Raw genomic sequence first — 13,078 nt, 5'->3', positions numbered from 1 at the left:
ACTGTATATAGGGTATATCCTGCACTGTATATGGGGTATATCCTGCACTGTATATGGAGTATATCCTGCACTGTATATGGGGTATATCCTGCACTGTATATGGGGTATACACTGCACTGTATATGGGGTATATCCTGCACTGTATATGGGGTATACGCTGCACTGTATATGGGGTATATCCTGCACTGTATATGGGGTATACACTGCACTGTATATGGGGTATATCCTGCACTGTATATGGAGCATATCCTGCACTGTATATGAGGTATATCCTGCACTGTATATGGGGTATATCCTGCACTGTATATGGGGTATACACTGCACTGTATATGGGGTATATCCTGCACTGTATATGGGGTATATCCTGCACTGTATATGGGGTATACACTGCACTGTATATGGGGTATATCCTGCACTGTATATGGGGTATATCCTGCACTGTATATGGGGTATATGCTGCACTGTATATGGGGTATATCCTGCACTGTATATGGGGTATACACTGCACTGTATATGGGGTATATCCTGCACTGTATATGGGGTACATCCTGCACTGTATATGGGGTATACACTGCACTGTATATGGGGTATACACTGCACTGTATATGGGGTATATCCTGCACTGTATATGGGGTATACACTGCACTGTATATGGGGTATACACTGCACTGTATATGGGGTATACCCTGCACTGTATATGGGGTATACACTGCACTGTATATGGGGTATACACTGCACTGTATATGGGGTATACCCTGCACTGTATATGGGGTATACACTGCACTGTATATGGGGTATACACTGCACTGTATATGGGGTATATCCTGCACTGTATATGGGGTATACACTGCACTGTATATGGGGTATATCCTGCACTGTATATGGGGTATATCCTGCACTGTATATGGGGTATATCCTGCACTGTATATGGGGTATACACTGCACTGTATATGGGGTATATCCTGCACTGTATATGGGGTATACACTGCACTGTATATGGGGTATATCCTGCACTGTATATGGGGTATATCCTGCACTGTATATGGGGTATATGCTGCACTGTATATGGGGTATATCCTGCACTGTATATGGGGTATACACTGCACTGTATATGGGGTATATCCTGCACTGTATATGGGGTATACACTGCACTGTATATGGGGTATATCCTGCACTGTATATGGGGTATATCCTGTACTGTATATGGAGTATATCCTGCACTGTATATGGGGTATATCCTGCACTGTATATGGGGTATATCCTGCACTGTATATGGGGTATATCCTGCACTGTATATGGGGTATACCTGCACTGTATATGGGGTATATCCTGCACTGTATATGGGGTATATCCTGCACTGTATATGGGGTATATCCTGCACTGTATATGGAGTATATCCTGCACTGTATATGGGGTATATCCTGCACTGTATATGGGGTATACACTGCACTGTATATGGGGTATATCCTGCACTGTATATGGGGTATACGCTGCACTGTATATGGGGTATATCCTGCACAGTATATGGAGTATATCCTGCACTGTATATGGGGTATATCCTGCACTGTATATGGGGTATACACTGCACTGTATATGGAGTATATCCTGCACTGTATATGGGGTATACACTGCACTGTATATGGGGTATATCCTGCACTGTATATGGAGCATATCCTGCACTGTATATGAGGTATATCCTGCACTGTATATGGGGTATATCCTGCACTGTATATGGGGTATACACTGCACTGTATATGGGGTATATCCTGCACTGTATATGGGGTATATCCTGCACTGTATATGGGGTATACACTGCACTGTATATGGGGTATATCCTGCACTGTATATGTGGTATACACTGCACTGTATATGGGGTATATCCTGCACTGTATATGGGGTATACACTGCACTGTATATGGGGTATATCCTGCACTGTATATGGGGTATACGCTGCACTGTATATGGGGTATATGCTGCACTGTATATGGGGTATATCCTGCACTGTATATGGGGTATACACTGCACTGTATATGGGGTATATCCTGCACTGTATATGGGGTATACACTGCACTGTATATGGGTATACACTGCACTGTATATGGGGTATACACTGCACTGTATATGGGGTATATCCTGCACTGTATATGGGGTATATCCTGCACTGTATATGGGGTATATGCTGCACTGTATATGGGGTATATCCTGTACTGTATATGAGGAGTATATACTGCACTGTATATGGGGTATATCCTGCACTGTATATGGGGTATACACTGCACTGTATATGGGGTATATCCTGCACTGTTTATGGGGTATACACTGCACTGTATATGGGTATACACTGCACTGTATATGGGGTATACACTGCACTGTATATGGGGTATATCCTGCACTGTATATGGGGTATATCCTGCACTGTATATGGGGTATATGCTGCACTGTATATGGGGTATATCCTGTACTGTATATGAGTATATACTGCACTGTATATGGGGTATATCCTGCACTGTATATGGGGTATACACTGCACTGTATATGGGGTATATCCTGCACTGTTTATGGGGTATACACTGCACTGTATATGGGTATACACTGCACTGTATATGGGGTATACACTGCACTGTATATGGGGTATATCCTGCACTGTATATGGGGTATATCCTGCACTGTATATGGGGTATATGCTGCACTGTATATGGGGTATATCCTGCACTGTATATGGGGTATACACTGCACTGTATATGGGGTATATCCTGCACTGTATATGGGGTATACACTGCACTGTATATGGGGTATATCCTGCACTGTTTATGGGGTATACACTGCACTGTATATGGGTATACACTGCACTGTATATGGGGTATACACTGCACTGTATATGGGGTATATCCTGCACTGTATATGGGGTATATCCTGCACTGTATATGGGGTATATGCTGCACTGTATATGGAGTATATCCTGTACTGTATATGAGGAGTATATACTGCACTGTATATGGGGTATATCCTGCACTGTATATGGGGTATACACTGCACTGTATATGGGGTATATCCTGCACTGTTTATGGGGTATACACTGCACTGTATATGGGTATACACTGCACTGTATATGGGGTATACACTGCACTGTATATGGGGTATATCCTGCACTGTATATGGGGTATATCCTGCACTGTATATGGGGTATATGCTGCACTGTATATGGGGTATATCCTGCACTGTATATGGGGTATACACTGCACTGTATATGGGGTATATCCTGTACTGTATATGAGGAGTATATACTGCACTGTATATGGGGTATATCCTGCACTGTATATGGGGTATACACTGCACTGTATATGGGGTATATCCTGCACTGTTTATGGGGTATACACTGCACTGTATATGGGTATACACTGCACTGTATATGGGGTATACACTGCACTGTATATGGGGTATATCCTGCACTGTATATGGGGTATATGCTGCACTGTATATGGGGTATATCCTGCACTGTATATGGGGTATACACTGCACTGTATATGGGGTATATCCTGCACTGTATATGGGGTATACACTGCACTGTATATGGGGTATATCCTGCACTGTTTATGGGGTATACACTGCACTGTATATGGGTATACACTGCACTGTATATGGGGTATACACTGCACTGTATATGGGGTATATCCTGCACTGTATATGGGGTATATCCTGCACTGTATATGGGGTATATGCTGCACTGTATATGGAGTATATCCTGTACTGTATATGAGGAGTATATACTGCACTGTATATGGGGTATATCCTGCACTGTATATGGGGTATACACTGCACTGTATATGGGGTATATCCTGCACTGTTTATGGGGTATACACTGCACTGTATATGGGTATACACTGCACTGTACATGGGGTATACACTGCACTGTATATGGGGTATATCCTGCACTGTATATGGGGTATATCCTGCACTGTATATGGGGTATATGCTGCACTGTATATGGGGTATATCCTGCACTGTATATGGGGTATACACTGCACTGTATATGGGGTATACACTGCACTGTATATGGGGTATATCCTGCACTGTTTATGGGGTATACACTGCACTGTATATGGGTATACACTGCACTGTATATGGGGTATACACTGCACTGTATATGGGGTATATCCTGCACTGTATATGGGGTATATCCTGCACTGTATATGGGGTATATCCTGCACTGTATATGGGGTATACACTGCACTGTATATGGGGTATATCCTGCACTGTATATGGGGTATATCCTGCACTGTATATGGGGTATACACTGCACTGTATATGGGTATATCCTGCACTGTATATGGGGTATACACTGCACTGTATATGGGGTATATCCTGCACTGTTTATGGGGTATACACTGCACTGTATATGGGTATATCCTGCACTGTATATGGGGTATACACTGCACTGTATATGGGTTATATCCTGCACTGTTTATGGGGTATACACTGCACTGTATATGGGTTATATCCTGCACTGTATATGGGGTATATCCTGCACTGTTTATGGGGTATACACTGCACTGTATATGGGGTATATCCTGCACTGTATATGGGGTATATCCTGCACTGTATATGGGGTATATCCTGCACTGTTTATGGGGTATACACTGCACTGTATATGGGGTATATCCTGCACTGTATATGGGGTATATCCTGCACTGTTTATGGGGTATACACTGCACTGTATATGGGGTATATCCTGCACTATATATGGGGTATATCCTGCACTGTATATGGGGTATATCCTGCACTGTTTATGGGGTATACACTGCACTGTATATGGGGTATATCCTGCACTGTATATGGGGTATATTCTGCACTGTATATGGGGTATATCCTGCACTGCATATGGGATATATCCTGCACTGTATATGGGGCATATCCTGCACTGTATATGGGGCATATCCTGCACTGTATATGGGGTATATCCTGCACTGTATATGGGGTATATCCTGCACTGTATATGGGGTATATCCTGCACTGTATATGGGTATACACTGCACTGTATATGGGGTATACACTGCACTGTATATGGGTATCATCCACAGTACAGTGTTAGGTTCTTTAGAAGGACGGAGATCTGGGGATTTATTCTGACAGAATTTTATAGTCTTTTTTCGGCCTTACTATGTTACATGGAGACATGGTGTAATAACACACTTCAGCCTGTAGAGGGCAGTCAGAGTCTTATGTGAGTAACACATGCGCTGTGTCCACGCCCCACAATCCCGTCCAATCACATCACGTTGTCGCCAGCCTTGTGATTTCCTCCTTGCAGAAACACCAGGTCCCGACATGCTTCGCGGTGACCGACGTGGATGCACATGCGCGGTCCTGCGAATCTGCGTCCGCTCTGGTGTCAGCCCTGATGTCTAGTTCGTCGCTTTCTTCCTGTCTGTCTCGGTTGGTGGCGGCGGTTGAGGACCCAGCAGGCCTCGGGAGGGCGCTGAGTGAGCTGCGGAGCCGCCATGTGTCCCGGGCGGGGGGCGCCGAGCTCTTCCGGAAGCGGGGCGGGCTGGCGCTTCTGCTCGCGCTGTTCACGGATCCCGCGCGGGCTGCTGTGCTCGGAAACTCGCGCAGGAACTTGGAACTCGCCCTCAGTCTCCTGGCCAATGGCTGCACGGAGGCGGGGAGCCGCTCCCAGGTAAGACACGCCCTCTGCCGCACGTCATTGGCTGCCTGAGTGGACAGTCACTGGATGCCCCTCCTCTTGTGCGCGGGGGCGTTCACCTTGTACTGGACGATGGCGGGGGGGGTGATATCCTCCTTCTACGGTCGGGGGGGTGATTGGGGGGGTGATATCCTCCTTCTACGGTCGGTGGGGTGATTGGGGGGTGATATCCTCCTTCTACGGTCGGTGGGGTGATTGGGGGGTGATATCCTCCTTCTACGGTCGGTGGGGTGATTGGGGGGTGATATCCTCCTTCTACGGTCGGGGGGGTGATTGGGGGGGTGATATCCTCCTTCTACGGTCGGGGGGGTGATTGGGGGGTGATATCCTCCTTCTACGGTCGGGGGGGTGATTGGGGGGGTGATATCCTCCTTCTACGGTCGGCGGGGTGATTGGGGGGGTGATATCCTCCTTCTACGGTCGGCGGGGTGATTGGGGGGTGATATCCTCCTTCTACGGTCGGTGGGGTGATTGGGGGGTGATATCCTCCTTCTACGGTCGGGGGGGTGATTGGGGGGGTGATATCCTCCTTCTACGGTCGGCGGGGTGATTGGGGGGTGATATCCTCCTTCTACGGTCGGTGGGGTGATTGGGGGGGTGATATCCTCCTTCTACGGTCGGGGGGGTGATTGGGGGGGTGATATCCTCCTTCTACGGTCGGTGGGGTGATTGGGGGGTGATATCCTCCTTCTACGGTCGGCGGGGTGATTGGGGGGTGATATCCTCCTACGGTCGGTGGGGTGATTGGGGGGTGATATCCTCCTTCTACGGTCGGTGGGGTGATTGGGAGGTGATATCCTCCTTCTACGGTCGGCGGGGTGATTGGGGGGTGATATCCTCCTTCTACGGTCGGTGGGGTGATTGGGGGGTGATATCCTCCTTCTACGGTCGGGGGGGTGATTGGGGGGGTGATATCCTCCTTCTACGGTCGGGGGGGTGATTGGGGGGGTGATATCCTCCTTCTACGGTCGGGGGGGTGATTGGGGGGTGATATCCTCCTTCTACGGTCGGGGGGGTGATTGGGGGGTGATATCCTCCTTCTACGGTCGGCGGGGTGATTGGGAGGTGATATCCTCCTTCTACGGTCGGTGGGGTGATTGGGGGGTGATATCCTCCTTCTACGGTTGGGGGGGTGATATCCTCCTTCTACGGTCGGGGGGGTGATTGGGGGGGTGATATCCTCCTTCTACGGTCGGGGGGGTGATTGGGGGGGTGATATCCTCCTTCTACGGTCGGGGGGGTGATTGGGGGGGTGATATCCTCCTTCTACGGTTGGGGGGGTGATATCCTCCTTCTACGGTCGGGGGGGTGATTGGGGGGGTGATATCCTCCTTCTACGGTCGGCGGGGTGATATCCTCCTTCTACGGTCGGGGGGGGTGATTGGGGGGGTGATATCCTCCTTCTACGGTCGGGGGGGTGATTGGGGGGTGATATCCTCCTTCTACGGTCGGGGGGGGTGATTGGGGGGGTGATATCCTCCTTCTACGGTCGGGGGGGGTGATTGGGGGGGTGATATCCTCCTTCTACGGTCGGGGGGGGTGATTGGGGGGGTGATATCCTCCTTCTACGGTCGGGGGGGTGATTGGGGGGTGATATCCTCCTTCTACGGTCGGGGGGGTGATTGGGGGGTGATATCCTCCTTCTACGGTCGGGGGGGTGATTGGGGGGTGATATCCTCCTTCTACGGTCGGGGGGGGTGATTGGGGGGGTGATATCCTCCTTCTACGGTCGGGGGGGTGATATCCTCCTTCTACGGTCGGGGGGGTGATTGGGGGGTGATATCCTCCTTCTACGGTCGGGGGGGGTGATTGGGGGGGTGATATCCTCCTTCTACGGTCGGCGGGGTGATATCCTCCTTCTACGGTTGGGGGGGTAATTGGGGGTTTGATATCCTCCTTCTACGGTTGGGGGGGTGATTAGGGGGGTGATATCCTCCTTCTACGGTCGGTGGGGTGATTGGGGGGGTGATATCCTCCTTCTACGGTCGGTGGGGTGATTGGGGGGGTGATATCCTCCTTCTACGATTGGGGGGGTGATATCCTCCTTCTACGGTTGGGGGGGTGATATCCTCCTTCTACGGTTGGGGGGGTGATATCCTCCTTCTACGGTCGGGGGGGTGATTGGGGGGGTGATATCCTCCTTCTACGGTCGGGGGGGTGATTGGGGGGGTGATATCCTCCTTCTACGGTCGGGGGGGTGATATCCTCCTTCTACGGTTGGGGGGGTGATATCCTCCTTCTACGGTTGGGGGGGTGATATCCTCCTTCTACGGTTGGGGGGGTGATATCCTCCTTCTACGGTCGGGGGGGTGATTGGGGGGTGATATCCTCCTTCTACGGTTGGGGGGGTGATATCCTCCTTCTACGGTCGGTGGGGTGATTGGGGGGGTGATATCCTCCTTCTACGGTCGGTGGGGTGATTGGGGGGTGATATCCTCCTTCTACGGTCGGGGGGGTGATTGGGAGGTGATATCCTCCTTCTACGGTTGGGGGGGTGATATCCTCCTTCTACGGTCGGGGGGGTGATTGGGGGGTGATATCCTCCTTCTACGGTCGGTGGGGTGATTGGGGGGGTGATATCCTCCTACGGTCGGGGGGGTGATATCCTCCTTCTACGGTTGGGGGGGTGATATCCTCCTTCTACGGTCGGTGGGGTGATTGGGGGGGTGATATCCTCCTTCTACGGTTGGGGGGGTGATATCCTCCTTCTACGGTCGGTGGGGTGATTGGGGGGGTGATATCCTCCTTCTACGGTTGGGGGGGTGATATCCTCCTTCTACGGTCGGTGGGGTGATTGGGGGGTGATATCCTCCTTCTACGGTCGGGGGGGTGATTGGGGGGTGATATCCTCCTTCTACGGTCGGTGGGGTGATTGGGGGGTGATATCCTCCTTCTACGGTCGGTGGGGTGATTGGGGGGGTGATATCCTCCTTCTACGGTCGGTGGGGTGATTGGGGGGGTGATATCCTCCTTCTACGGTCGGTGGGGTGATTGGGGGGGTGATATCCTCCTTCTACGGTCGGGGGGGTGATTGGGGGGGTGATATCCTCCTTCTACGGTCAGTGGGGTGATTGGGGGGTGATATCCTTCTACGGTCGGTGGGGTGATATCCTCCTTCTACGGTTGGGGGGGTGATATCCTCCTTCTACGGTCGGTGGGGTGATTGGGGGGTGATATCCTCCTTCTACGGTCGGGGGGGTGATATCCTCCTTCTACGGTCGGGGGGGTGGTTGGGGGGGTGATATCCTCCTTCTACGGTCGGGGGGGTGATATCCTCCTTCTACGGTCGGGGGGGTGGTTGGGGGGGTGATATCCTCCTTCTACGGTCGGGGGGGTGGTTGGGGGGGTGATATCCTCCTTCTACGGTTGGGGGGGTGATATCCTCCTACGGTTGGGGGGGTGATATCCTCCTTCTACGGTCGGGGGGGTGATTGGGGGGGTGATATCCTCCTTCTACGGTCGGTGGGGTGATTGGGGGGTGATATCCTCCTTCTACGGTCGGTGGGGTGATTGGGGGGGTGATATCCTCCTTCTACGGTTGGGGGGGTGATATCCTCCTTCTACGGTCGGGGGGGTGATATCCTCCTTCTACGGTCGGGGGGGTGATATCCTTCTACGGTCGGGGGGGTGATATCCTCCTTCTACGGTTGGGGGGGTGATATCCTCCTTCTACGGTCGGGGGGGTGATATCCTCCTTCTACGGTCGGGGGGGTGATATCCTCCTACGGTCGGGGGGGTGATATCCTCCTTCTACGGTCGGGGGGGTGATATCCTCCTTCTACGGTTGGGGGGGTGATATCCTCCTACGTTCGGGGGGGTGATATCCTCCTTCTACGGTCGGGGGGGTGATTGGGGGGGTGATATCCTCCTTCTACGGTCGCGGGGGTGATATCCTCCTTCTACGGTCGGGGGGGTGATATCCTCCTTCTACGGTCGGGGGGGTGATATCCTCCTTCTACGGTCGGTGGGGTGATTGGGGGGGGTGATATCCTCCTACGGTCGGTGGGGTGATTGGGGGGGTGATATCCTCCTTCTACGGTCGGTGGGGTGATTGGGGGGTGATATCCTCTTTCTACAGTCGGTGGGGTGATTGGGAGGTGATATCCTCCTTCTACGGTCGGGGGGGTGATTGGGGGGTGATATCCTCCTTCTACGGTCGGTGGGGTGATTGGGGGGGTGATATCCTCCTTCTACGGTCGGTGGGGTGATTTGGGGGGGTGATATCCTCCTTCTACGGTCGGTGGGGTGATTGGGGGGGGTGATATCCTCCTACGGTCGGGGGGGTGATTGGGGGGGGTGATATCCTCCTTTTACGGTTGGGGGGGTGATTGGGGGGGTGATATCCTCCTTCTACGGTCGGGGGGGTGATATCCTCCTACGGTCGGGGGGGGTGATATCCTCCTTCTACGGTCTGTGGGGTGATTGGGGGGGTGATATCCTCCTACGGTCGGTGGGGTGATTGGGGGGGTGATATCCTCCTTCTACGGTCGGTGGGGTGATATCCTCCTTCTACGGTCGGTGGGGTGATTGGGGGGGTGATATCCTCCTTCTACGGTCGGTGGGGTGATTGGGGGGGTGATATCCTCCTTCTACGGTCGGTGGGGTGATTGGGGGGGTGATATCCTCCTTCTACGGTCGGGGGGTGATATCCTCATTCTACGGTTGGGGGGGTGATATCCTCCTACGGTCGGGGGGGTGATTGGGGGGGTGATATCCTCCTACGGTCGGGGGGGTGATTGGGGGGGTGATATCCTCATTCTACGGTCGGTGGGGTGATTGGGGGGGTGATATCCTCATTCTACGGTCGGTGGGGTGATTGGGGGGGTGATATCCTCATTCTACGGTCGGTGGGGTGATTGGGGGGGTGATATCCTCATTCTACGGTCGGTGGGGTGATTGGGGGGGTGATATCCTCATTCTACGGTCGGTGGGGTGATTGGGCGGGTGATATCCTCCTACGGTCGGGGTGGTGATTGGGGGGGTGATATCCTCCTACGGTTGGGGGGGTGATATCCTCCTACGGTTGGGGGGGTGATATCCTCCTTCTACGGTCGGTGGGGTGATTGGGGGGGTGATATCCTCCTTCTACGGTCGGGGGGGTGATTGGGGGGGTGATATCCTCCTTCTACGGTCGGTGGGGTGATTGGGGGGGTGATATCCTCCTTCTACGGTCGGTGGGGTGATTGGGGGGGTGATATCCTCCTTCTACGGTCGGTGGGGTGATTGGGGGGGTGATATCCTCATTCTACGGTCGGGGGGGTGATTGGGGGGGTGATATCCTCATTCTACGGTCGGGGGGGTGATTGGGCGGGTGATATCCTCATTCTACGATTGGGGGGGTGATATCCTCATTCTACGGTCGGTGGGGTGATTGGGGGGGTGATATCCTCCTACGGTCGGGGGGGTGATTGGGCGGGTGATATCCTCCTACGGTCGGTGGGGTGATTGGGGGGGTGATATCCTCATTCTGCGGTCGGCGGGGTGATTGGGGGGTGATATCCTCATTCTGTGGTCGGGGGGGGGTGATATCCTCCTACGGTCGGTGGGGTGATTGGGGGGGTGATATCCTCATTCTGCGGTCGGCGGGGTGATTGGGGGGGTGATATCCTCCTTCTGTGATTGGGGGGGTGATATCCTCATTCTACGGTCGGCGGGGTGATTGGGGGGGGTGATATCCTACGGTCGGCGGGGTGATTGGGGGGTGATATCCTCATTCTGTGGTCGGGGGGGGTGATATCCTCCTACGGTCGGTGGGGTGATTGGGGGGGTGATATCCTCATTCTGCGGTCGGCGGGGTGATTGGGGGGGTGATATCGTCCTTCTACGGTCGGTGGGGTGATTGGGAGGTGATATCCTCCTCCTACGGTCGGTGGGGTGATTGGGGGGTGATATCCTACGGTCGGTGGGGTGTTTGGGAGGTGATATCCTCCTTCTACGGTCGGTGTGGTGATTGGGGGGTGATATCCTCCTTCTATGGTCGGCGGGGTGTTTGGGGTGGTGATATCCTCCTTCTACGGTCGGCGGGGTGATATCCTCCTTCTATGGTCAGTGGGGTGATTGGGGGGTGATATCCTCCTTCTACGGTCGGTGGGGTGATTGGGGGGTGATATCCTCCTTCTACGGTCGGTGGGGTGTTTGGGGGGTTGATATCCTCCTACGGTTGGGGGGGTGATATCCTCCTTCTACGGTCGGTGGGGTGTTTGGGGGGTTGATATCCTCCTACGGTCGGCGGGGTGTTTGGGGGGGTGATATCCTCCTTCTACGGTCGGCGGGGTGATATCCTCCTTCTATGGTCAGTGGGGTGATTGGGGGGTGATATCCTCCTTCTACGGTCGGTGGGGTGATTGGGGGGTGATATCCTCCTATGGTCAGTGGGGTGATTGGGGGGGTGATATCCTCCTTCTACGGTCGGTGGGGTGATTGGGAGGTGATATCCTCCTTCTACAGTCGGGGTGATTGGGGGGTGATATCCTCCTCCTACGGTCGGTGGGGTGATATCCTCCTATGGTCGGCGGGGTGTTTGGGAGGTGATATCCTCCTTCTACAGTCGGGGTGATTGGGGGGTGATATCCTCCTACGGTCGGCGGGGTGTTTGGGAGGTGATATCCTCCTTCTACAGTCGGTGGGGTGATTGGGGGGTGATATCCTCCTTCTACGGTCGGCGGGGTGATATCCTCCTTCTATGGTCAGTGGGGTGATTGGGGGGTGATATCCTCCTTCTACGGTCAGTGGGGTGATTGGGGGGGTGATATCCTCCTTCTACGGTCGGTGGGGTGATATCCTCCTTCTACGGTCGGTGGGGTGATATCCTCCTTCTATGGTCAGTGGGGTGATTGGGGGGGTGATATCCTCCTTCTACGGTCAGTGGGGTGATTGGGGGTGATATTCTCCTTCTACGGTCGGTGAGGTGATTGGGGGGGTGATATCCTCCTTCTACGGTCGGCGGGGTGATATCCTCCTACGGTCGGCGGGGTGATTGGGGGGGTGATATCCTCCTTCTACGGTCGGCGGGATGATTGGGGGGTGATATCCTCCTACGGTCGGCGGGGTGATTGGGGGGGTGATATCCTCCTTCTACGGTCGGCGGGGTGATTGGGGGGGTGATATCCTCCTTCTACGGTCGGCGGGGTCATTGGGGGGGTGATATCCTCCTTCTACGGTCGGCGGGGTGATGGGGGGGTGATATCCTCCTTTTACGGTCGGCGGGGTGATTGGGAGGTGATATCATCCTCCTACGGTCGGCGGGGTGATTGGGAGGTGATATCATCCTCCTACGGTCGGCGGGGTGATTGGGAGGTGATATCATCCTTCTACGGTCGGTGGGGTGATTGGGGGGTGATATCCTCCTTCTACGGTCGGCGGGGTGATTGGGGGGTG

General features: G+C 53.3%; 1 protein-coding gene across 2 annotated transcripts in view; it reads left to right on the top strand.

The window, feature by feature from the left end:
• The window catches only part of ARMC5 (armadillo repeat containing 5), an 88,060-nt gene that overhangs the window by 28,917 nt on the left and 46,065 nt on the right, over positions 1–13,078 (top strand). The window contains exon 1 of one of the 2 annotated variants that reach the window (XM_073546321.1): positions 5,263–5,674. The exons of the other annotated variant lie outside the window; for it this stretch is intronic. Coding sequence (XP_073402422.1) covers positions 5,399–5,674 — 276 coding nt within the window. The 5' untranslated portion in view covers positions 5,263–5,398. Of the gene's footprint in view, positions 1–5,262; positions 5,675–13,078 lie in introns of those variants that run through there. 2 annotated transcript variants of the gene reach the window in all.

This window comes from Dendrobates tinctorius, unplaced genomic scaffold (genome assembly GCF_039654945.1).
Source record: "Dendrobates tinctorius isolate UK_male_01 unplaced genomic scaffold, ASM3965494v1 ptg000146l, whole genome shotgun sequence".
NCBI classification, from domain to species: domain Eukaryota; kingdom Metazoa; phylum Chordata; class Amphibia; order Anura; family Dendrobatidae; genus Dendrobates; species Dendrobates tinctorius.
Note: the sequence above shows the minus strand (reverse complement) of the source record. Positions and strands in the feature narration are given on the sequence as shown.